Source organism: Gopherus evgoodei, chromosome 14, assembly GCF_007399415.2.
Source record: "Gopherus evgoodei ecotype Sinaloan lineage chromosome 14, rGopEvg1_v1.p, whole genome shotgun sequence".
Taxonomy (NCBI): Eukaryota; Metazoa; Chordata; order Testudines; family Testudinidae; genus Gopherus; species Gopherus evgoodei.
This window is the reverse complement of record NC_044335.1, coordinates 664,237-687,807: the sequence shown is the minus strand read 5'-3', so window position 1 is coordinate 687,807 and position 23,571 is coordinate 664,237. Positions and strand designations below refer to the sequence as shown.

Here is a 23,571-nt window from a genome sequence, read left to right as displayed (position 1 = left end):
CTGTGGATATTGTTATTCCATGCTAACAGTGGATCAAGCTACATTACAGAAAGGCATTTAGTGCAGAATAAGAGCATCCACCTGAGAACAAGGGAGGAATAGCTAACGGTTTTCAGTCTACACTCTCACTAGCTTCCCTGTGAATTCCCCATGCAGGCAAGCCATAAGGCAGGTTACCTGAGAAAACAGACAACTTGCAACTCCTAGGAAAGGATCTATTTCAATGCAATTCTCAAGCTGGTTAGCGTCAAACACGTGACATCATATTTTTCCTGCCAATTTTATTAAAAAGTAACGTCCTCTTGTTAACAGCACAGAAAGAAAAACGCTCCAGAACACAAACCATTCAGGACAGAGTCGCTGCTCCAGGAACTTTGTTTTCTAAACAGTTTCTTCCTGCCCTCCCTCAGGAAGCCCCCCAAGGCTTTAAAGGGGTGATGCATTCCCCTTGGCACTAGATATGATCTAGTCAGAGAAGCCACATGGCCTAACACCATGCATCACTGGTTAAAAACCGGCTCAGGAATCTCTGCCTGATTTTCCACAAAAGCATCCAGTGCTGCTAAAATGTTTGGAAACATATAAAAACATAGGAGCCCTCTCAGCACTGCCTCCCCAACCTGTGACAGAACTCAACCTAACCAGCAATAAAATGGAGTTCGCAAAGCTCCAGCGGAGCGTAGAGACCCCACGCCCCATCAGGGAGCCTGTACCCCATTCTGGAAGGGGGAGCTGCACGCAGAATAGGGTTTCTGTGGTTGGGCTGTGAAAGTTACAGTAGTCAACTGCCCCAAACCAAACGAAAACTTGTGTCACATGTAATAAACTGCTTGTAAATTTGGCTGCTGAGTCCAGGAGAATTGACAGAGCCTTTTAGTTCCCTATCCTGGCCTGAGTAGGAAGTTCCGGTGGTGTTTGGGTTTGCCACTATACCCAGAAGAAATGCTGGAAAGCTCCTCACTCCTGGGTATGGCAAGCAGATCCTTGCTGGCCTCACTAAGCCAGGAAGTCTTAGTCCCTGCTGTCAGAGTTCCACACTGCACTCACTGCCCAGCTTTACCTGGGGGGTCAAGTCTTGCTCATGTTCCATGAGTTTAGCTGCTACAGCACCACCAGGCAAGTTTCCCCAGATTTGGCTCATATGGTGTGTTTTTTTTAAACCACACACAAATACTGCCCACCCAACCTCTGAGGAAGGTCTAACCACTAGCCACCCAACCCAGAACCATCCTAGAGTTCACACCCCTGAGATGCTTGTAAGGGGGAGGGGAATCAGTCTCAGACAAACCCAGTTGCAGAAGCCACTTTGTTCTAATAAGCTCCTTGTGAAATTCTCTCCAGACTTGACTACAGACTGCAGGCATGGTGTAACATGCTGTCCAAACATTACCGTAGTGGCAACCACCAAGAGCGGGAAATGCAGGTGGGCTGGAACAGCAGCAACTTCCACCGAGGGCAAAATTCAACTACTCACAGAAGCTTCTGAACTCCTGTGTCACCTGAAGCAGAGCTCTCATCTCCAAAGACAGCTAACCCAAACCAAGAGGAAGAGGGGCACTAGCAACACACTCAACAGCCATCCTACTGGAGTGAGTGCTCTAGCCACTGTGAAGGCAGAAGTGGCCTAGGGAGAGCAAAGGACTCAGAGGGAGAGGACATGCATCTTCAAGGGCATTTGCCTTGGGTCTAGGACAAAAGACTCTTAAACAGCTACAAGTATGGTAATGGCAAAGGGAAGGGAAACTGGCTCTGCAGCTAGATGTTAATAGTGTCGCTGGTAGGAGCCCATGGGTTGCGGGGCTGAGGGTCCTGCTCGCCCCTGGGCCACTGTCTGGCTCACCAGATGGGAGAGCGCAGGGCCACTCTGGATTAGGGTGTCCAAGGCTTTCTGCACACTGGGGTTATCAAAGTTGATACCTGAAGAGGATACGGGCCTTTGAACAGCTATGTTGCTAGGGGTAGGCAGACGATTTTGGTGCTGACCATAGTGTACCTGGGCTGGCTGAGATGCTCCAGGTCTTGGGCCTGTGTTCCTTGTGGAGCCTGGGAGGGCAGCAAGCTGGGGACCAGGGACCTGTGTTCTCTGCTGAGCCTGGTTTAAGCTTGCAGCATTGAGCTGCACTGCCCGGGCTTGACTGCTGGCTACATTCGCATAGTTTTGGTTCTGAGCGCCGCCTGAAGTGGCTGTGGAAGCTGCAGAGCTGCTGTTTGCTACAGCAGCCGCTGCTGCTGCAGCCGCAGCCCCACTGTTGAAGAGGCTGAGGATCTTTGCCTGCAGCTCCTGTTGGGGATTAGTGGAGGAGACTGGAGCAGAGGTGGCAGAGGCCAGGGGCTGAGTGCTCTGATGAGTTTGAGAGCTTGGAAGGCTGGTCTGGCTGGTCAGAGACGATCCTGAAGGCGCCCCAAGAGACTGTCTCGACAATGGAGCTGGAAAGAGAAAAGGGTGAATTCTCTGCAGGGCCACCTGACCAGGCACCCTAGAGGAGCTCTGAGAGGTACAGTTATTAAGCCACATAGTCGATTGCTGCCCTTTCATCTAAACAGGTGAGTGGGATGGAAGCAGAAGACAGGTCATGTCACTTACAGAACCATCTCCACTCACACAAGTCTATTCAGTTGGTGTATCCCTACAATCTCACAGAGAGAATCTGATGCCCCAGGAAGATCCCTGAGTGATCAGAACAGCCTCAATACTCTAAGGCTATGTCTACTGCTAAGGGAGAGCTGGCCTGTCATACTGGCAACGCACTCCTCACGTAGGCACAGCTGTACCTTCAAAGCTGTGCTTTCCGCTACTGTCCTAAAGCCACCTCCCACAAGCTAAACAAGTTACACAGGGAACAGGGCAGTTTTGCCAGTGTAACTATGCCCACATTAGAGGTTTCTGCTGACGTAGCTCAGTCCTTCAGGAATCACGCCTTCACTCCTCGCCTAACCAACAGCTAAACCAGCAAAATCTGGTAGCATAGACATGGCCTAACAGACATCTCTACCTCAAAGGCCTGTTAAGGTACCTAGCATCGGAGTGAACGTGACAGATAACTTACTCTGCAGAGAGTCAGTACTTCCTCTAAGTAGTCGTTCCTTCCGGTCTCTCAGGTAATTGATGACTTTATCGGTCTCTTCAGCAGTCAGGTAACGGTTGTCTGCCAGCAGGTTCAAGAGAGTCTGGATTCCTGGAGGATGGCCCCCTCTGACACCTTCCTCTATGGGTGCTGGGCGTTCGCGTTCCTGCAGAATTGCTTCATCTGCCATCTTGGCAGCCTGTCTGGCTATTTCTTCACGCTCCTTTTCCCGGGTCTCTGTCTTGTAGCGTTCATAATTCCTTGCCACCAGCACCATGGCATCAGCTTGGGGCATGTTGCGATGTTCTGCACAAAGAGAGGCTTTAACTATGTGGACCCCACTGATAGCAGGTACAAGTAGTAGGTGCTCCTTCTGCTGACCTGGATCAGCAGATCAGAGTGAACAGGCAGGAGCAGCTCTTAGTATCCAAGCTTGGGCTTGGAACGTTTTCCAGCACCACTAACTGCAGCCGTGGTTCTCAACCAGGGGTAACACCTTTCATATTAGCCTGTTTAGGTGTCTGATACATAAGATCTTCCTCCAAACGCCTCTACTGGTAGGAAGAAAGCAGCTCTTTTCCGTACATTACATAGAAATACACCTAACCACAACCAAGGGATAGTCTCTGCTACTTCGCCCCTAGCTCCCCTGATTAGCCCCAGTACCTGCCTCTCTTCTGCTGCTGCTCAGAGCTTTCCCAAACAACAGCAGAATATCACTCACGTGATTCTTCTCAGCTTCCTTGCTGCTACTGGTTCTAATAGAAACAGTAGGGAAAGCCACACTTGTGAATTTCACTCTGCTGATTCCAGGCAAAGCTCTGATCAGCAGCAGTACTGGAGCAATAAGCAGCACCAAAAAAATTAAGTCTTTTGCGCCACATGATATCATAAAACAAAAACAGATCACAAGCCCGACTCTTTCCTTTGGGGGCATCTTTAAGAAGATTGTGGCCATTCATTCTGTCTCACAAGAAGAAAGATGAATGGACCGAGGCAGAGATCTAAGAATTGGCACTCTCTGAATAATACTTGCAGAGAAGGACTTCAGCATCTAAAGAAAAGCTGGCGAGAGCTTCACACCAGAAATACTGGGATTTGCAGACAGAGCACAAAGCCAAACTGCTCTTTCCCTCACAGTGGGAAATCTGGGTTAACTTCAACATTGTTTCTTACAGACATTGGGTCATTAATAGCTATTTATGTCACAGCAAGGAAGTGTTTTGTCTTGTGTGGTTTTCTGCTTGAGAGAAGAATCTCTGAGGCAGCATTGGAAGTGCTTCTAGCACTTCAGTGATCTGAACCAGCAGACCACTGTGCCCTCTGTACCTTGTGGTGTGCCAAACATGATATTAACGGTGCAGGAGCGGTGAACTTGGTGCTGCTGGGTGATGACAATGGCAAAAGGAGACCCTCCTCTGCCCACGTCCTCCAGGGCTTGAGTCAGGGACATTTCTGTGTTGAGGAAGATCAGATCCACCACCATGCCCAGATCCCGCACCTTCCGCCCCACTGACTCAGCATACTCCCTACACAAAGCAAAGGCAGTGCACGTTATAATATGCCAGCAATGTACAGAAACCCTCATGCGTTCACTTCCATCACCTCCAGGCTCATTTTTTGCATCAGTTTAACTCTGTTCAAAACTGAATTTAAATTAAACTGATGATACAACTTCTATATGTGCACAAGCCCTAGAGAGCACAGGGCCCAGCATCCTCCAGAAGACCAGATACTGCATCCAGCTACATTGTCTTTGGATAACAGGAACTGGAAGCCTGTTGACGTCTGCATGCACCAAAAACCATATTAAGCGCAACCAAAAATAGGGAGTATGGGTCAATTACTAGTCGGAGAGGAATTGGAATCTGCCTGCCTGGAGGGCTGGTTTTGTAAATCTTCCCTTAGTCACTTCTTTTGAGTTAAAAGTATGACTACACAACTAAGTTAGCGTGAACCATTGATCAACAAGCTAAAGAAAAGAACACAAATGCTTCAGAACTCAAGATTTAAAATCCCATCTCAGCCTTTCAGATTCATGTATCTTAAGACCAGGAGGGACCATTAGAACATCTTAGTCTGACATCCTGTATATCACAGGGTAGAGAATTTCACTCAATTCCCCCTGTTCTGAGCCCAAGAACTTGTATACAACTAAAGCATCTTCCAGAAAGGCATCCAGTCTTGAAAACACCAAGAGATGGAGAATCCACCATTTCCCTTGGGAGTTTGTTCCACAGTTAATCACCTCGTTTACAATTTGCACCTCATTTCCAATTTGAATTAGTCTGGCTTCAGATTCCAGCCACTGGCTTTTGTTCTGCCTTTCTCTGCTGGATTAAAGAGCCCTTTAGTAGTCAGTAATCAAGATACCTCCCAAACATTTTTGATAAGCTAAACAGATTCAGCTCTTTACATCTTTCATTGTAAGGCATTTTCTCCAGCCCTCAAATCATTTCTGTAACTCTCTTCTGCTCCTTTTCTAATTTTCCAACATCTTTCTGATGATATGGACACCAGAGCTGGACACAGTAGCCAGCATCAGTCCCACCAATGCTGTACAGAGAGATACTATCCCCTCCCGGTTCACTACTTCCATTTACACAACCAAAGGCTGGCACTAGCTGAGACACACCAGGAGCTCATGCTGGGTTGTCTGTCCATTAGCACACATGGACTCTTGTCAGAGTCGGGATGCAGTCTGTAGATATGGCCTGTATTCTTTGTTCCCGTGTGCATGCTTCACATTTGGCTGTATTAAAACACATTTTGTTTAAGTGCCCCCAACTTACCAAGTGATACAGACTGCTCTGCATGACTGCCCTGCCATCATTACTTACCATTTTGCCAATCTTTCCATAATCTGCAGAAATTTTGTATTTGCTTTCAGATCATTAATGAAAATGTCAACTAGCATCAGGCCTACTACGGCTGCCCTTTAGACTCCCACTAGAAACAGCCCCATGTGATTATGGTTACCCACTGACAAATACTTTTTGGGATCTGTCAGCCAGTTTTAAATCCATTTAATGTGTGCCCTTATTGCTACGGCATGGTGCTAATTTCTAATCAATAATTCAATTAATAATGAAGAGTAAGCACAGGCCATTTCATGTAGCCCTATATCAATGAAGTACCTGGCTGTTACAGGAAGTGTGTGGGGGAAACCCAGAGTAATAGATTTTCAAGGCCAAAATACACAGTTTTCCCCATCCCAACAAAAATAGAATATCTGCTGTCAAGAGAATTAAAGAAACTGATTGCAACACTCTTAAATGCTCAAAAGCTACTCTCCCGAATAGCTGCTAAAATGGAAACTGCCCTGAAAATCCAGGGTAATTTTTATTCCAAGCAAATAGCGTCCCTCTATTCAGAGGATCACAACTGGTCACGGCAACTAGCTTCTTACTTTGTCTGCTTATTAACCACTATCACAGAACAGTCCACAGGCCTCTCTGAATCAAAGCGCCTCTTGATTTCCTCGAAGTACTGCCGGTATAGCTCCTCTCTGCGTCGCTCCTCGCGTTTCAGACGCTCTGAAAGGAAACCAGCCATGGAAATGGAGGAAGTGAATAATGTCAATCGAGCTGCTCAGAGTTAAATAAATATATGGAGATATACCTCTCTCATAGAACTGGAAGGAACCTTGAAAGGTCATCAAGTCCAGCCTCCAGCCATTGCTAGCAGGACCAAGTACTGATTTTGCCTCAGATCCCTAAGTGGCCCCCTCAAGGACTGAATTCACAATCTGGGTTCAGCAGGTCAATGCTCAAACCACTGAGCTACCCCTGCCAGCCCGCCTAACTCCCATAGCAATCCAGTTTCAGAGGTGGATCTGCTGCCTACTCATTTCAGGGCTGGATGCAACCTTCCACCATCTTCAGGTGGTAGAAGATGAAAGCCTGCCTATAACACTATACTTGTTAAAAAAAATTTGTACTGGAGGGGTGGGTTGAGGGGTGTGCGGTGGAGGGAGGAGAAGAAAACTGACCTTCTGCACTTAAAGGGGCTCTGTCAAAGTGGTCTCTATAACGGTCATAATAAGGGTCATCTTTCCTCCGGTAATAGTCTTCCAGGCGAAGGTAACGGTCATAAGCATCATCTCTTCTGCAAAGTAAGTGATTCACAGCCTGTTGTATGTTCAGAAGTGAAAATTCCAGGCACCATCATCTCCTCCTCATGCAACCCCAACTTTCCCCAAGTAATGCATGCGAACACTATGTACCTGGCTATCCTCCAGACACAGCCAAACTACCACAATCTGTATGAGGACCAACAGGCCCCAATTTAATACCATCACCACAAGAGAGGCAGCAAATCACTAGCGCTCCAATACCTGTACACGGGGTCCCGTGGCTCCCTCACATCCCGATAGCGATCATATACAGGATCCCGTGGGTCACGCAGGTCTCGAATGTCCCGGGGCTCTCGCAAGTCTCTAGGGTCCCTGATGTCCCGGGGCTCTCGCAGATCTCTAGGGTCCCTGATGTCCCGGGGCTCTCGCAGATCTCTAGGGTCCCGGTGGTCTCTAGCATCTCTGAGATCACGTACATCTCTACCTCGAATATCTCGAGCGTCTCTGGAATCTCGGCCATTTCTACCATCCCTTGGCTCTCTTCGTGGGCTCCCCCGAATAGGGGAGCGATCACGTCTCCCATCTCTGCCATCCCCGTACGCATATGGCTCTCTGAGGAAAATACCAGGGAAATGTCATTAGACAAAAAACACAAGCACTGTCAGCCCTAGACCTCTTACCTGGGGTGGCCATAGAAACCTTTCGCTCAGCAGTTGAATCCTCCCCTCCTATTCCCCATCGAAACAAAAGCAGCGAGACAGATCCAAAGGGTTGTGTCAAGGCATTTTGAAAAGGTTTCTTATTCAAATGCCTTGCACAGCCCAGCAAGCTCCAGAAAACACCCTATCTGGACCACCACTAGAAGTGCAGGATGTTTGTGCAAGACAAAGGCAGGCAACTAAGAAACCATCACTCAAAGATGTCAGGCCTCACAGCCAGTGAGGAATTTTCAAGCAAAACATTTGTTTTTCAGACAACTGGTACGCAGAACCCCGGGTGTCTTGTCCTCCCATCCACTAGACACTGTAGTTAAATGTCAAAGGGACCATTTTAATTCACTGAATTGAAAAAGGAGAGCAGAATCCCTGAAACAATTCCATCGATATTGTCACGTTTATGAAAATGTGTGTTGTGATCATGAAGACCATATGGCTGGATTCTGTACAATGATGAGATGTTCCCTGAAAGAAATCAGTGTGACTGCATGATGCCCCATGTTAGGACAGCACTAACCGAGCCAGGTCTGTATCACCAGCAGGATCATGATTCCCAATGGTACCTGAATGTCTCCTCTCACTCAGGCTTTTAATTGTAGTACAGCAGCATGCCATCTTCAGTCAGAAGTATATAGAAAGGGAGGGGAAAGGCTGCATGTTTCTTTTTTCCAAAACAGAATGTTTTTCAGATCTAGCACAGCCTTCAATCCACTCCAAGACATAAACAGATAGCACGCCTTAGGAACGGAAGTGCTGAGCTTCAAACAGAGCAGTATGTACTTTCAGATGGCTAACATCTGCAGGGCACTTACAACTGTGAGAAGAGAAACACTTGAAAGGAAGTATTTTATTGAGATTTTTAATCAACACTTCCAATTGCTAAATTCCCTTTGGCTACCTAGCCTAGTTCCTGAAGGAAGTACAGAACATGCTATTCATTACTATCACGCTTTCACAGCAAGACAAAGGCAAGTCCCTCCCATAAGTTCTACGTTGCTAACAATTTCATTTCGGAATCAGTGGGAGAGAGAGTACCAGGATTAGCCAGCTAGAGGTTCAGGCTTCAATACCAAGTTGATGGATACCTACCAAACCCAGCTGATTACTTTCCTATGCCCCTCTTCTCTGAGCAGTGAGAAAGTTATGTGGATTCCATGTAATAACTTTGACCATCTCTATCCAAGGGATACATAGTATTCCCTGCGGTCTTTATTTATAAGCCAGATACAGTGTGTATCCTGTAACATGAACTATTGTTTTACCCACAGGGAATATATAGTTTTTTCCAGTGATCAGAATGTATCGGCACCAGGGATGCAGTCTCAGTGATATACGAGAAGATGCACCATATTTGAACATGATCTATAGTGTAATCCTCCTCAATATCAGGGAAACAGTTTTCCCTCCTGGTTTACACTTTATACAGGCAGGATACGAAGCATATCCTCACCTACGATGTGCAGTGTAATCACACACTAGATTAGGGATACGCACAGTATTCCCCACTCATTCTGCAGTACAACTAGAGGAAATACATCCTGTATTCTCATCTGTAATCTGCAGTGAAACCAGAGCAGATACCACTGCATCCACCTGGAATTTACAGTACAGTCAGACACAGGAATACAGAGTATCCCATATCCTGCTGTAAGCCGTAGGGTAGAATACAATACAACCACCCAAGACTGCAATGTAATTGCATTGTATATGGTATTAATTCCCACTCTGTTTACCTAAACAGGTATACAGGCCATATCCATCCATTATCTGGCGTGAGACATCATGAACAAGGATGCACAAAAGCAGTTTGCCCTTAGTGATGCAAACACTCACACACAGCATCAGTTGCTGCTTGCTCAGCCTGATGCTCAAGGCATCGGCCTCTGCAAATCTGCTTGCACTCCTGTGGCATCAGCCTCCGCTCACGCTCCTGTGGCGTTGCCTGATGCCCATAGCATCAGCCTCAGCAAATCTGCTGGCGCTACTGTGCCGTCGTCCGAACCCCAATGCCCAGCGGCATTGGCCTTGTGCTTGCACATGCTCCTGCGCCATTGCCCGAACCCCAATGCCCAGTGGCATCGGCCTGTGTTTGCGTATGCTCCTGCGCCATCGCTTGAACCCCAGTGCCCAGCGGCACTGGCTTGTGCTGTAGCATCACCCGTACCCTGATGCCCAGTGACTTTGGCCTCTGCTCTCACATGCTCCTGTAGCATTGCCCAATGCCCAGAGGCAGCGGCTTGTATTTGCATGCTCCTGCAATGCTGCCCGACGCCAAGTGGCAGCGGGCTCTATAAATCCACTTGTGCTCTGCAGTATAAATGCAGCAAATTTACAGTATCTGTCTGCATTCTGTATTCCCAGACATTCAGGATTTACATGGGAAACCCCATACACTTCTTACTCCTTCTGTGAGGTCCAGGGAGGAACGTATTTGCCCAAGATCTCTAGTAACTGAAGGTAGTGTCGACCACAATCAATCACAAACAGGGACACCCCGTATCTGCCGGGACACCCCTGTAACTGGACACAGCCATAAACAGTAGCCAGCTATGGCCCACTGTAGCTGCATGTACAGGAACATGGAATATCTACTGACACAGACAGGATACAATTTGCAGTGTAGCTGTGAAACATGGATGCTTCAGACTGGTTACATGTAGTGTTCATACAGTTCTCAGTACTAACACTGACATTTCTCTCTATGTGTACACAGCTCTGTAGTACTGCCAGAGAAGATGCATACCGTGTCAGAATGTAACTGCAGTGTTCACCCACACTTCATAGTAAAACACGGACATTATTCAGGAGTCTCCTCCTGCAATGTAGTTAATTCCTGTGTCTCTTCTCAATCTGCTGCGTGACTGCACAAGAAGAGTGACACACAGGGACTGTAAGTATTGGGCCTATTTATTGGGGGAGGGATGTGTGGGAAAAGTAGGCAGATGCCCAGTATCCCCAATATAACTGGACAGAGAAGGATGCTGATATGATACAAGTGCACATGCAGAAAGTGTAGTGCATTCAGGGAAGTTCTCTCCCTGTGGTGTGCATTGTCTGCGTAATCATTTTCCAGGCTCATGTCAGCACTGGAAGCTTTCGACATCAGAAGATGTAAAGTGCTGGTATTCTCTGTTGCACAGCATGGCGAATGCTATATACCCATTGTATTCTCTATAGATGCCTTGTTTCCCTGACACTTAAGAGTCAGGAACGAACAGCAGTCCTTCCCCAACAAATTTCACACAACCTATGCTGCAAAATGCAGCATCCAGTTGTAGTCACAGCAGCAAACACAAGGTTTCCCTTGTGCCTCCTGAGCTGTTAGAACCAGTGAGGCCCTTCGCACATGGAAGGGATGGTCACATTCTAACTGTTCACTTGAGTGTCTCCATTCTGTTGGGGCGGTGGTGGTGAGGGAAGAAAACTAGACATTTAGCAGAGGAAGGAGGACTTGTACCCTAAAACCTAACCTTCCTAGTATAACTCACTGCTTCCAGGTACTTTACCTTCGTGATGGGCTGGACCTTGATGAAGCCTTATTCATATTTCTTCTTTCCGCTGCTTTATTAATATCTGAAAAGAATAATCAACCCATCTGTTCAATGCTATGGAACAAAAAAGAGATCATCAGCACATTTTAAATTAAAGCAATAAAAGTTCAAAGACAGCCATATGGTGCAAGGAAATCCATTCAGCCAAGAGGCATTGTCACTTTAATTATTTTTATTAAAATTTAGATAGTACAATGCAATAGGTAGGTCATGGATTACTGTGATTTCCAGCTAAAAGAAGTGGACAGTTTGTATGAAATTCTATCCCTTTATCATGTTTAGACCCATGTCCAGACTCCTTGTCCCATAAGAGACCACCACCTCTTTCTCCTGTAGTCTGTGGACCAAAAGCATGCAGCTCCATGGATTCCAGGAGAAAAAGTAAAGAGTCAGACAATCCTTCGTGAATGGAAAGCTGTAGGCTAGTACACTTCATCTCAAAATTCAAAGCCAGTCCTGTTCGATGGAGGATGCTGCTATCCTTCTGGAAAAGAACCCAAGGGCTCTCAAAAACAAGTTCAATTGACTTCCAGGGGACTGTTGTGACATCAAATTGCACAATCTCCACCACTCAGGCAGAAGGATCCAAGGGACTTGAAGTAAAAACTACCCCATGAAGTGAACTTCATGCAGTCATAACACCATCAGGTCAATGTGATGCAAGTAAATGCAACAGATCAGACATTTGAAAATTGTTAATGTCTGAGTAACTGCACAGAAAATGTTCCTTGAAGTGTTCTGAGTGGAACACACAAGAGAACTAGGGAGCCACAAGGCTGTAACCAATTCAAGAACACAAGTTCAGCCAAAACGGCTGATATTAGTCTGGAGAGAAATGATGAAAACATCCATGGTAGCAGAGAGATGATGAGGTTATTATCTGAATGTGGGCAAGAATAAAACCGCTCCAGAGTAATGGTTGGTTTAGGATGTTCTGTTCTCAGTCATGAGAACCCTTAAAAAAAGAAAAAGAAAATCACCTAAATGCTACATGTACCATTTGTTTGAGGATTTAACAGTGTAATTAATGGTAATGACTAGGTATTTAAATAATGTATAGCTTTCAATTTTCCTGCAATTGGAAAAAAACAAAAACAAAAAAACAAGGCATGTAGACTTCTGTAAGCAGAAACTTGGTGGCTTTACTATCTACCTTCATTTCCCAAGCTTTTCATGATGAATTTTAGTTAAAATTAAAACTAAGATGCTAGTTTCAATCTTCATTCTTACTCTAAACAAGAAAGGATGTGTTCTCTCTTTTGACAGTGAATGAAAAGGCAAATACCATTTGTGCATTAAGTAGTGGTAACCCAAGAAACAAGTGGCATAAAAATTCACAGGATATTACTTGAGACAGATACATTAGGTTAAGAAATGGACGGATGTTTTGTCTATTTAATGTGGCAACTTTCTACCGTATCTACCTTTAGATATGCTGGACATTTATTCTCTGAACAGATCTATTTATCAGGGAGCCAATTAAAGGAGTTTCAGTGTATCTGTAAAAGTACTTTAGTGCAATGCAAAAATGGGGTTAAACTGTTTGGTTTCTTCTAAGAGGTCCCTATGTGTTCATGACATTCGACTTTAGCTCACAAAAAATATACATCTAACGTAGTCCTGTTTTCACTGCATTTTGACTTTTCACTGCAGGACCAGATGTAACCCTTTATGTGCAACACTATCGGCTTCCTTAGTTTAAGATTTTATAAGTCTTCATACATTTAAAGGACTCTTCTCTTCTGAAAAATGGACAGTTTTCAAGAAAACTTTATTTGGTGCCATCAGCATTTACAGATTAAATATTTAACAATTACAAAACACCTTTAGAAAAAAATTAAAATCTTTTGTTTTGGAAGATTTTCATAGATTTTAAGGCCGAAGGAACCGTCGTGATCATCTAGTCTGACCTTATGCATAACACAGGCCTTAGGATCTTCTTGACTTAATTTCTTCTTTCAAATACAGTAGCTGTGGTTGCACTACAGCATAACATGTTTTTCTAAAATGTATCTTGATTTAAAAATGTACAGTGACGAAGAATCCACCACAACCTTTGGTAAGTTGTCACAATGGTTAATTACTCTCACTGTTAAAAATGTGCACCTTATATCTAGTCTGAATTTGTCTAGTTTCATCTTCCAGCCAATGATCTTGTTATATCTTTGTCTGCTAGACTGAAGAGCCCTCTATCAAATTTCTGTTCCCCATGTAGGTGTATTTACAGACTGTGATGACCACCCCTTGACTTTCTCTTTAAGCTAATTAGACTGAGTTCCTTAGGCTTTACCAAAAGGCATGTTTTCCAAGCCTTTCATCATTCTCCTGGCTCTTCTCTACACCTTCATTATCTGATGTGGACACCAGAATTCTACACAGTATTCCAGTACTGGTCACACCAGTGCTGAAGAGAGAGATAATATTAACTACCTAACTTCTACACAATATTTCCATCAACACTGCATTAGCCCTTTTTAGCCACAGCATCAGGCTGGGAGCTCATGTTCATCTGACTATCCATTGCCACCCAAGTCTTTTACAGAGTCATTGCTTCCCATCCTGTAAGTACAGCCTTAATTCTTTGTTCCTCTAAGACCTTACATTTGGCTGTATTGAAACACATTGTTTGCTTGCGCCCAGTTTACCAAGCAATCCAGATCACTCCATATCAGTGACCTATCCTCAATTATTCCACTCCCCACATTTTTGCAGATGACACAAACTATCAATAATGATTTTATATTTTATTCCAGATCACTGATATAAATATCAAATAGCATAGGGCCTAGAACTTATACCTGTGGGACATTACTATAAAAACACATCCACTCAACGATCATGCCCCATTTACAATTATGTTTTGAGGCCTATCAGTTACCCAGTTTTTAATTCATTTAATACGTACCATTTGATTTTATATTGTTCTAGTTTCTCACTAAAATTGTTGTGCAGAACCAAGTCAAACGTCTTTCAGAAGTTTATTACATAAACACTACTGCATTTATCAACCAAACTTGTAATCTAATAAAAAAAATATGGAACTAGTTTGACAAGATCTATCTTCCATAAACTCATGCTGACTGGCATTAATTGGATTGCCCTCCTTTAATTTGGTATATTCAAATGTTGTATCAACTGTTCCATTATTTTGCCTGGACCAGTCTCAGCTGACAAGTTTATAATTAGTCTGGTCATCCCAATTACCCTTTTTAAATATTGGCACAGCATTATCTTTCTTCCAGTCTTCTGGAACCTCCCTAGTTTTCCAAGACATCAAAAAAAACCAACATTAAGGTCCAAAGAGCTCCTCAGCCATGCAAGTTATCCATATCCCCTGATCCAAAAGCATCCAACCTTAAGGAGGATGTTAAATAGCAGCTACTAGCCACAATGGAAAGTAGTTATTATCGTATGATATGATTACATCTGGCTTTCCCCCCTCAAATACAGCACAGAAATATTTACTGAACATTGAATTGCCTTTTTTGCATAACTGACAATTCTACCATTTCCATTTAGAAATGGGCCAATACCACTGTCAGGGTTCCTTTCATTTCTAATATACTTCAGCTCCTCCTTACTGTCCTTACCTCTGCTGGCCACAGATTTCTCCTGTATTCTCTTGCCTCCTTCATCAATTTAATTCACATATTTGTTTAAATTTTCTCTCCAGTTGACTTGATTAAATTGTTTTCTGCTTTGTGAAACTGATCCTTGTAAAATACCAAAATGCTTCATATTTATATTAATTTATTCTGTTTGCACATAAATATAATCAAGTCATGATCACTTTAATCTAACAACCACACTAACTTTTAGTTATGTGATCAATTCCCTTTATCTATCAAGATGAGGTCTAACATACAATAACAAAGGATTTAAAAAATGAAGGTCAGTAAGGGCCAGTGAACACTCGAGATTTTTTGGTTTAGCACCAACTACTTGTTATGATGTGCTTTACATATGCGTATAGTGCTATTTACATACTAAAATATAAAAATAAATTTGGAGAAAAATCAAGATATCAAGAGGGAGCAGAGTAATTGCTGTACCACATACAAGACTAGAACAAAACTCAAAAAATAAACAGTGCCTAATACAAATTTAGACTAATATTCAAGGCAGGTTTCACACAATGATCTTTCCACAGATCTTTAAAAAAAGCCTTCTTTCTACCCAAATGCATGCTGGCATCAGAACGAGTAGCATGGAGCAGTTTTCCTTACCTAATCTATACCCTTTAAAAAGGCGACCCTTCTCACCGTCCAGAGCGGCCTGGACGTCTTCTAGACGTTCATACTGCACGAACCCATAGCCATGGAACATGCTGAGGGCTGGAAAAATTAATAGCAGGGCAAGACCAGTTACAACTAAGGGACAGTACTACCACATGCAGGCCATTATATAAACCCCACAGGGCTGAACAAGCAAAGGGATTTTACCCAAGAACATCTATCCAAGCTTAATAGGAACACTCAAGTAAGTTAACCAGGACCAAAACGAAGGAGAATTTTAAAAAATGGAAAATAATGTTGCTAAGGCGATTATGAAATGCTATATAACAGCCTAACTTCTTCTGACAAGACAGTGACCAAAAAGGCACTAAAGTGACCAAGATCCAATTAAGAGAATACGAGAGCCCTAGAAAGTATAGACTTGTTTGGTATGGTACCATACTGCAAACCCAGAAAGATAAAAGAGAAACTGCCATAGCTCTAACTTGCCTTAGGCTTCAGTTGTACTAAAGGAAGTTAGTTTTCAGGGAAAATGCAGATAAAGAAAAACGTCACTAAAGGTCACTTTTTTCACTGTCACCCTTCATCATCATCAGATGTGGCATGAAAATTACGTTTCTGACTATGATTTCCCAGCCATAACAAAATAAAATACTAACCCCTGATTTTGCCATATTTTGAAAATATTTCTTCCATTTCTTCACGGGTCATGTGGTCTGTGGGCAAATTGCCGACAAAAAGTCTTCTCTCTAAATCCTGTGGATTGGTGCTGTTAGTGAAGTCGCTCTGTTTGATGCTATTGCTCGTGCGTCCTCGAGCCATTTTGTTTTCCTTCCAAATGCAACACTTCGCAAAAAAGAAAAATGGCCATGCATATCATTTCACATCCACGACAATTACAATTACATTGGAATAAGGTTAAAGTTAACATGTTTGCAGACTAGAGGCAATAGGGTCTGCCTTAAGCAAACTGCATTCAAGAGAAATCCTTACACAGATGATTTGGAAGTTTGGCAGAGAACTGTATCTTACGTTGTGTTGGGTTTGATCTTCCTGTCCCACTAAAAAGGAAATTACCAGCCTAAACTCTTAATTTTAAATCCATGATTGATCACTCTAAGGATATGTTTTCATCAGTTCCATTCCAAACTAAGGAATATTTAAAGACAACAGTAATTTTATATAGAAACATCCAGTCAGAAAATCTAATCAGTGAGTAACTATCTTAAGCTTCTCCACAGGGCCCATCACTGCAGCATCTAAGCATTCAGTACATTGGTAAAAAATACTAATTAAATAGATAAACAGGAAACAGACATCTTGACAGTAGCAATGTAAAATGAGACAAATATAACAGCACTGGTATGAATGAAAACAGATTTTCAAAAATCCATAGTGAATTAAAAAATCTTTTGAATTGATAGTAATTGAATCACTTAACCAAAAATATATTAAGTAGAATGATCTAATCAGTGAAAATCTGATCTCCCATTCATACCAACATTGAGGTTCATTTCTTATGTCCCAATCTGCTTCCCCAGCAAGAAGTCATCTCCTACTGAAGCTGGGTCTAAAAATTCCCTAATGTGCAAAGACTCCGCACTTATTCATCTCCACCAGTAATATCTACAGTAGAATTTTATAAACATTCTTTACTGTAGACAAATCTAAAGATACCAGCAACATCTCCTGGGGACTGTGATACATTGGTCTAATTCTGGTTTCGGGGTTTCATGTGGGTCAAAGTGGATTAATTTAAATCACCAAGTGGAAAGTTCAATTTTAAAGAACTTTTCCATTTGTACTTGAGTTATTTTCTAAAGAAAAGTGCACTTGCATTTATTGGTATAATCATTAAAACGCTGATTTACAACTAAAAGAACCTTTACATTAGCTTCTATATACCTTCTTGCTACCTAGGTGGGTATACTATAACAATAGACATTTAAGCAACTATTAAGCTTATTATTTTCTTAATCTTAACTGTACCTTTTTAGTAAGTTAAAAATGATGATATATTGCTTATTTACTAGATAATTAACTTTTTGCACATAATTTATGTCTGGTGTATTAGAATACCTGGAATTTAATTAAACACACAGAACATCATATAAACTTTATGTTATTAAACAAAACAAGTCCTTAATACACTATAACCTATTGTGCCATATTTATAAACCCTGACCTCAAAATTTAAGTTTTCCTTCCAATTCTCTTTTTATATAAAAAAGCAGCTTTTAACTCCAAGTTTTTGATAGCTGCTCACAGATTCAGCATATTTATTTTTTTATTTAAATGTTTTAAGACAGAGTATAAGTAGTTTAGGCCTAACATACTATATTATTTCAGATTTCATTTGAAACAAGTTTAATTTTTAAAAGAAAAAATAAAACTTAAAATCCAATTTAAATTAAAAAAAAAACACCAGATTCTTTTACATTTTCAAATAAAATTGTTGAATTTTATCCAGCCTGGTGGGGGTGCTGGAGGCTTTGATATACAGAAGGTCAGACTACATGATCTGGTGGACCCTTCTGGCTTTAAACTCTCACTCTAAGAGATATTGAAACCATCACAGCTAACATATAGGCAGGGTTTAAAGCTTTAGGTTAAAAGAAAAAAAAATCAGCAAAACCCTAAAGCAAAAAATTCAGAATAGGCTTAAAGACACTAAAAACATTAGTCTCTGAAAATAGGAAGTTGGTTAAAATCCCTCTATTAAACATCTCCCACGTGGAGAGTTCATCCCCAGGACTGATGAGTGGGTTTTTTTGCTAGCATGGGAGTTTATTTAGAGGCTGGGAGGGGTGAAAATTAAGAAATTACTTGGAAAAATAATTGTGAACACATCTATAAAATCCTTTTATACTTAGTTATGAGTCATAGTTTGACTAGTTCAGCAACCACAAATCTTAATTACAGTCAGTATAGTTTTCTTTTAAGACTACCCTCTGGATAAGTAAGTTAGACTCCTTAAAAGATAAAATGGGTTTGCACTGTTTTTCCAGTGCCACATAATTGTGCCAGGAAAAAAAATGCAGCCTTCTCTGTCACAAAACCACTCCAGAATTTGTAATATCAAGGAACCTTTTCTGAAGGTCATTCACATCTGTGTTCATAGTAAGTCTGAAAAGCTGGTAACAATATTTGTTTTGCTTACACATTTAAAAGTGAACTGCAAAGGAAAAAGATGTGCTTGTGTCAATTTTTGCTTCTTTATAATGTATAAAGAATGCCTGAAAGAGCTGTTATTTACCTTTAATATCAGAAATACCACATCAGGAAGACTAGCTGAGTGTTGACACTCATCAGTTGAAGAGGTAGATGGTGTGAATATTTAATGAGTTTTTCTTGAAGCTGTTTTCAGGAGTTTTAAAACAGGTGTAAAACAAGATTTTTAAATTGTTAAAGTAAAAATCCTTTCCCCCTACTCAACTGTCTGTTTCAATCTCTTGAGATGTCATAAGCCTACTAATCTCTAGGTGTCCATAGTCCTGCAGCAAAAGCAGGCTGCAAAAGATCTTGATTTCTAATATAAAAACACACAGAAAATCTTTAGGATGAAAAAGCCTGTTCTTTCAGCATCATAAAAAAGCAAAAAAAGGACACTTTTCCTTTTTCAGGTAACCTTTGAAATCTGCATGTCCCATATGTTAAACTACTTAAAAAAGTAGGTAGTATATGGTTTGAATGAGAGACTATTTAATGTTCACAGCTGCTGTCTTCTCTTCTTAGTTGAAGACATGGGTAAGGTCAGTTTCTTAATACTGAGACCAGAGTCATGTCCCAGCTGCAGGGACACTGCTTCAGGAAAACAAATGATTTCCCCATTCAGCTTCCTTCTAATAATCCAACTAAGGGAGGCTAAGGAAGGAGACCCTCAGTGGTTAGTGGAAGGAGTCCAAGTGTTGATAGGGGGCACAAGCACAGGTCACTTGAAAAGAAAGCATAAAAAAATCAATCTGAGTGGCAATGCACTGAATCCAGTCCTCTGCTAGAGAGTGGAAACTTGTCTATGATGTACTGGCAGAAAGTAAATAGCAGAAATTTGATTCTGTCCTAGGAAAAGCAGCTCTTCCTCCAGACAGATGGCTTTGGGTCAGACAAGCCAAAGGAGAAGGAAGAGAGCAAGTAGGAAGAAAGCTGAATGGGAGAATTTCACTCTCCTAGAGCAGGGTTTCTCATACAGGGATCGCCGCTTGTGTAGGGAAAGCCCCTGGCAGGCCTGACCAGTGTGTTTACCTGCCCGTCTGCAGGTCCAGCCGATCGCGGCTCCCACTGGCTACGTATCACTGTTCCGAGGCAAGTAAACACACCGGCCCAGCCTGCCAGCGGCTTATCCTACACAAGCGGCAACCCCTATTTGAGAAACCCTGTCCTAGAGCACTGTACTCAGCTGTTTCTGTTCTACTGGCGGGATGAGTAAACACACCATACCTTCCTCTCCCCCCTTTTTTGCTCCTGCCTTTAGACAAAAAGCAGTAAATGTTAGAAATGGCAAATCTCTCTAATCTGTTTACAAAACTAAGGGTTCAGCATTTCACAAGCATGTTCGTACTTTTTGGCCTAGTGACAGAGAAGGAAGTTGGATATGATACCATATTCTGTATCACTGAAATAACATATGCAAGTTTGTAAAAGCCCAGCTACAAAAAATTACTAGATACTAACTGGCTACAGGACCATAACTTTCATGGCTACCTCTAGCTAATAGTGATGGTGACCTCAGGGCAGGCTAATACCATGGCAAGAAGTCCAGCTCATCCTTCACCATCTTTTTAACTGTCACAAATGTGGGAAAAGAGTTCTGTATTTGCTAAGGAAGTGCCACCCCCAGACCTTGCTAGGGGCTCCATGTTTTGTATGAGGCTTAAACTAGTAGGGATCTTAAATCTGAAGTTCCATCCAATTAACCACCAGGAGGGGTCGCCTATCCAAAGCCTCCTGGCTCTTGCAAGGATTGGTGAGAAAGTCTCTGTTAGGCTATATCTACACTTGCACTTCTGTCAGTAAAACTTATGCCCTTCAGGGATGTGAAAACAGCAGACCCCTGCCTGACATAAGTTGCACCGACAGAAGTGCCGGTGTAAACAGTACTATGTTGGTGGAGACACTCTCCCGTCCGCATAGAGAGGCTACACAGGAGACCTTACAGTGGTGCAGCTACAGCAATACAGTTGTGTCACTGTAAGGTCTCTAGGGTAGACACAGCCAGAGTCTATCCCTTCCTACACCCTTTTTGGTGCCCTCCTCATCTGTGAATAATGTCAGTGTCTTTGGCTGTGCTCCTGCTCATGGCTTTTCCAAGCAGCACAGTGTAAGACACAAACTTGACACTTTCACTGGTGTCCACCGAAAAGTGTATTTGATTCCTGCTGCTTTGCAAAGCTCTGAGGAGCAGAGGTAATGCATGCTAAGGACACGTCTTGATGGGAAGAGTTTAATGCAACTGGAAAAACACCTAACTCAATTGTATTAAAGCGACTGATAACCATGCCTCCAGGAAAAATTCATAATACTAATCACGTTCAGTCTGCATATGGCAGTCTTTCCCCCTCCCACGGTAAACTAGAAACCTTTTTTAAAGTAAAAACAAATGCCACAGCAATTAATTGGACACTTTTTATTTGCTAGAAAAAGTTTCCCTATTTGCTACTAAACCTGTCCCTGTCCGCGAGGGGATTCAGGAGCAAACACATGTGATTACAAGATGCAGCGCGTTGATCCTGAAACGTTTCCCAAATCGGGGTGTATGAAAAGCTCGACCACACCTGACCCGTCTTACACCAGCGGGGGGGGGGGGGGGGGGTTAGCAGTGCAGGAAGCCAAGAAAAGTCCACACGGGTCCCCAGAGGTTTATTTTAAACACGGGTTTTTATTCAGCTCTTCACCGGCGCGTACACAGGCGTCTCATCGCGATCCATCTCCAGGGCAAGAGGGGACGGGGGCGGCTCCGCGTCTTCCGGCTCCCGGCCCGTCTCCGCGGGACACTCGGCCGCGCAGGGCTCCACTCGGCGAAGTTCCGCCGCCGCTCCCCGGCGAGCCCGGACCTTTCCCCCGAGCGGGCGGGGTCCGGTCCTCCGGCAGCAGGCCCGGCCCGGCCCGGCCACGCGGCAGCCCGGCGAGCCGCCCCCAGCCCGAGCAGGCGGCCGGGCCTTCGCCAGGCCCGGGGCGCCGCCGCCCAGGCTCGCAGGGAGCGGAGGCCCCGGGGCCGCCCAGCGCCTCTCCCCACCCGCTGCACTTACCGCCGCTCCGGAGTCCGCTCTCCGCCTCAGGCCGCCGCTCAGCTCCGCCGCGAGGACAAAGGCGCCAACCGACCCGCCCAACCGCCACTGTGCCGCACGGCGAGGCGAGGCGCTGCGCTGCCGTGCCGGAAGGGGGGGGGGCGCTGCGACAGCCCCGCGATTTACGGCAGGCCCCAGAGACAGTCACGTGCCGCTTCCGCCATGACAGCGGAGGGAAGGTTGTGGGGGCAGCAATGAAATGGCCACCCGCTCAGGCTCCCAGCATGCAACGCGACAACCCCAGCCGTCGGGGAGCCCCGGTGCATGCTGGGGGGACCTGTAGTCCGCACGCTGTGCTCCGTCCACGTGGGGCTGCTGCAGCACCCCCACCCTGCCCCGCCCCCCCCGGCCACGCCCCCAGCACCCCCACTCCGCCCCCACCCTGCCCCGCCCCGCCCCTCCCCGGCCACGCCCCCAGCACCCCCACTCCGCCCCCACCCTGCCCCGCCCCGCCCCTCCCCGGCCACGCCCCCAGCACCCCCACTCCGCCCCCACCCTGCCCCGCCCCGCCCCTCCCCGGCCACGCCCCCAGCACCCCCACTCCGCCCCCACGCTGCCCCGCCCCGCCCCTCCCCGGCCACGCCCCCAGCACCCCCACTCCGCCCCCAGCCTGCCCCGCCCCGCCCCTCCCCTCCCCCCCCAGGGCCATGCCCAGAGCACCCCCACTCCGCCCCCAGTCTCCCCCTGCCCTCCCCCCCCAGGGCCATGCCCAGAGCACCCCCACTCCGCCCCCAGTCTCCCCCTCCCCCCAGGGCCATGCCCACAGCACCCCCACACCACCCCCAGTCTCCCCCTCCCCCCCAGGGCCATGCCCACAGCACCCCCACTCCACCCCCAGTCTCCCCCTCCCCCCCCCGGGCCATGCCTAGAGCACCCCCACTCCACCCCCAGCCTGCCCCTCCCCCCCAGGGCCATGCCCAGAGCACCCCCACTCCACCCCCAGTCTCCTCCTCCCCCCAGGACTATGCCCACAGCACCCTCACTCCACCCCCAGCCTGCCCCGACCCTCCCCGGCCACGCCCCCAGCACCGCACTCCGCCCCCAGCCTGCCCCTTCCCTCCCCCCAGGGCCATGCACACAGCATCCCCACTCCACCCCCAGTCTCCCCCTGCCCCTCCCCCCCAGGGCCATGCCCAGAGCACCCCCACTCCACCCCCAGTCTCCCCCTCCCCCCCAGGGTCATGCCCACAGCACCCCCACTCCACCCCCAGCCTGCCTCTCCCCGCCAAGGGCCATGCCCACAGCACCCCCACTCCGCCCCCAGTCTCCTCCTCCCCCCAGGACTATGCCCACAGCACCCTCACTCTGCACCCAGTCTGCCCCTTCCTGCCAAGGCCCTGCCCACAGCACCCCCACTCTGCCCCCAGTCCCCTCGTCCCCCCCAGGGCCATGCCAACAGCACCCCCACTCCGCCCCCAGCCTGCCCCTCCCCGCCAAGGGCCCTGCGCACAGCACCCCCACTCCACCCCCAGTCTCCCCTTCCCTCCAGGACCATGCCCACAGCACCCCCCCTGTGCCCCCAACCTGCCCCTCCCCCTCTCCTGGCCATGGTGACGCAGTTATACTGCCTTAACCCCTGGTGTAGACAGCACTACATCACCGGCCTGGAAGAGCTTCTCCTGTCAACATAGCTACCTCTTCTTGG

General features: G+C 45.6%; 1 protein-coding gene across 2 annotated transcripts; it reads right to left on the bottom strand.

Annotated features, from left to right (window-relative positions):
* Nucleotides 1–264: 264 nt before the first annotated feature.
* On the bottom strand, nt 265–22,005 carry NCOA5 (nuclear receptor coactivator 5). Of its 2 annotated transcripts, XM_030532966.1 has the most exons (10): nt 21,888–22,005; nt 16,302–16,488; nt 15,634–15,741; nt 11,363–11,429; nt 7,402–7,752; nt 7,057–7,172; nt 6,475–6,601; nt 4,395–4,594; nt 3,048–3,371; nt 265–2,427 (listed from the first exon to the last, which is right to left on the bottom strand). In XM_030532966.1, the coding sequence occupies exons 2-10, from the start codon at nt 16,462–16,464 to the stop codon at nt 1,763–1,765; spliced, it is 2,121 nt and encodes a 706-aa protein (XP_030388826.1). In that variant the 5' UTR covers nt 16,465–16,488; nt 21,888–22,005; the 3' UTR covers nt 265–1,762. The 2 variants fall into 2 exon arrangements, with proteins under 2 accessions (XP_030388826.1, XP_030388825.1); XM_030532965.1 differs by lacking the exons at nt 15,634–15,741; nt 16,302–16,488 and having other exon boundaries at nt 21,888–21,967.
* Nucleotides 22,006–23,571: the final 1,566 nt, after the last annotated feature.

Excerpts from the sequence above, each read along its gene's own strand:
- NCOA5 (XM_030532966.1), bottom strand. The coding sequence starts at position 16,464 with ATGGCTCGAGGACGCACGAGCAATAGCATCAAACAGAGCGACTTCACT. Across the intron at positions 11,430-15,633 it reads TTTTAAAGGGTATAGATTAG|ATATTAATAAAGCAGCGGAA; the intron begins GTAAGGAAAACT and ends TATTCTTTTCAG. Across the intron at positions 3,372-4,394 it reads CATGTTTGGCACACCACAAG|AACATCGCAACATGCCCCAA; the intron begins GTACAGAGGGCA and ends CTCTTTGTGCAG.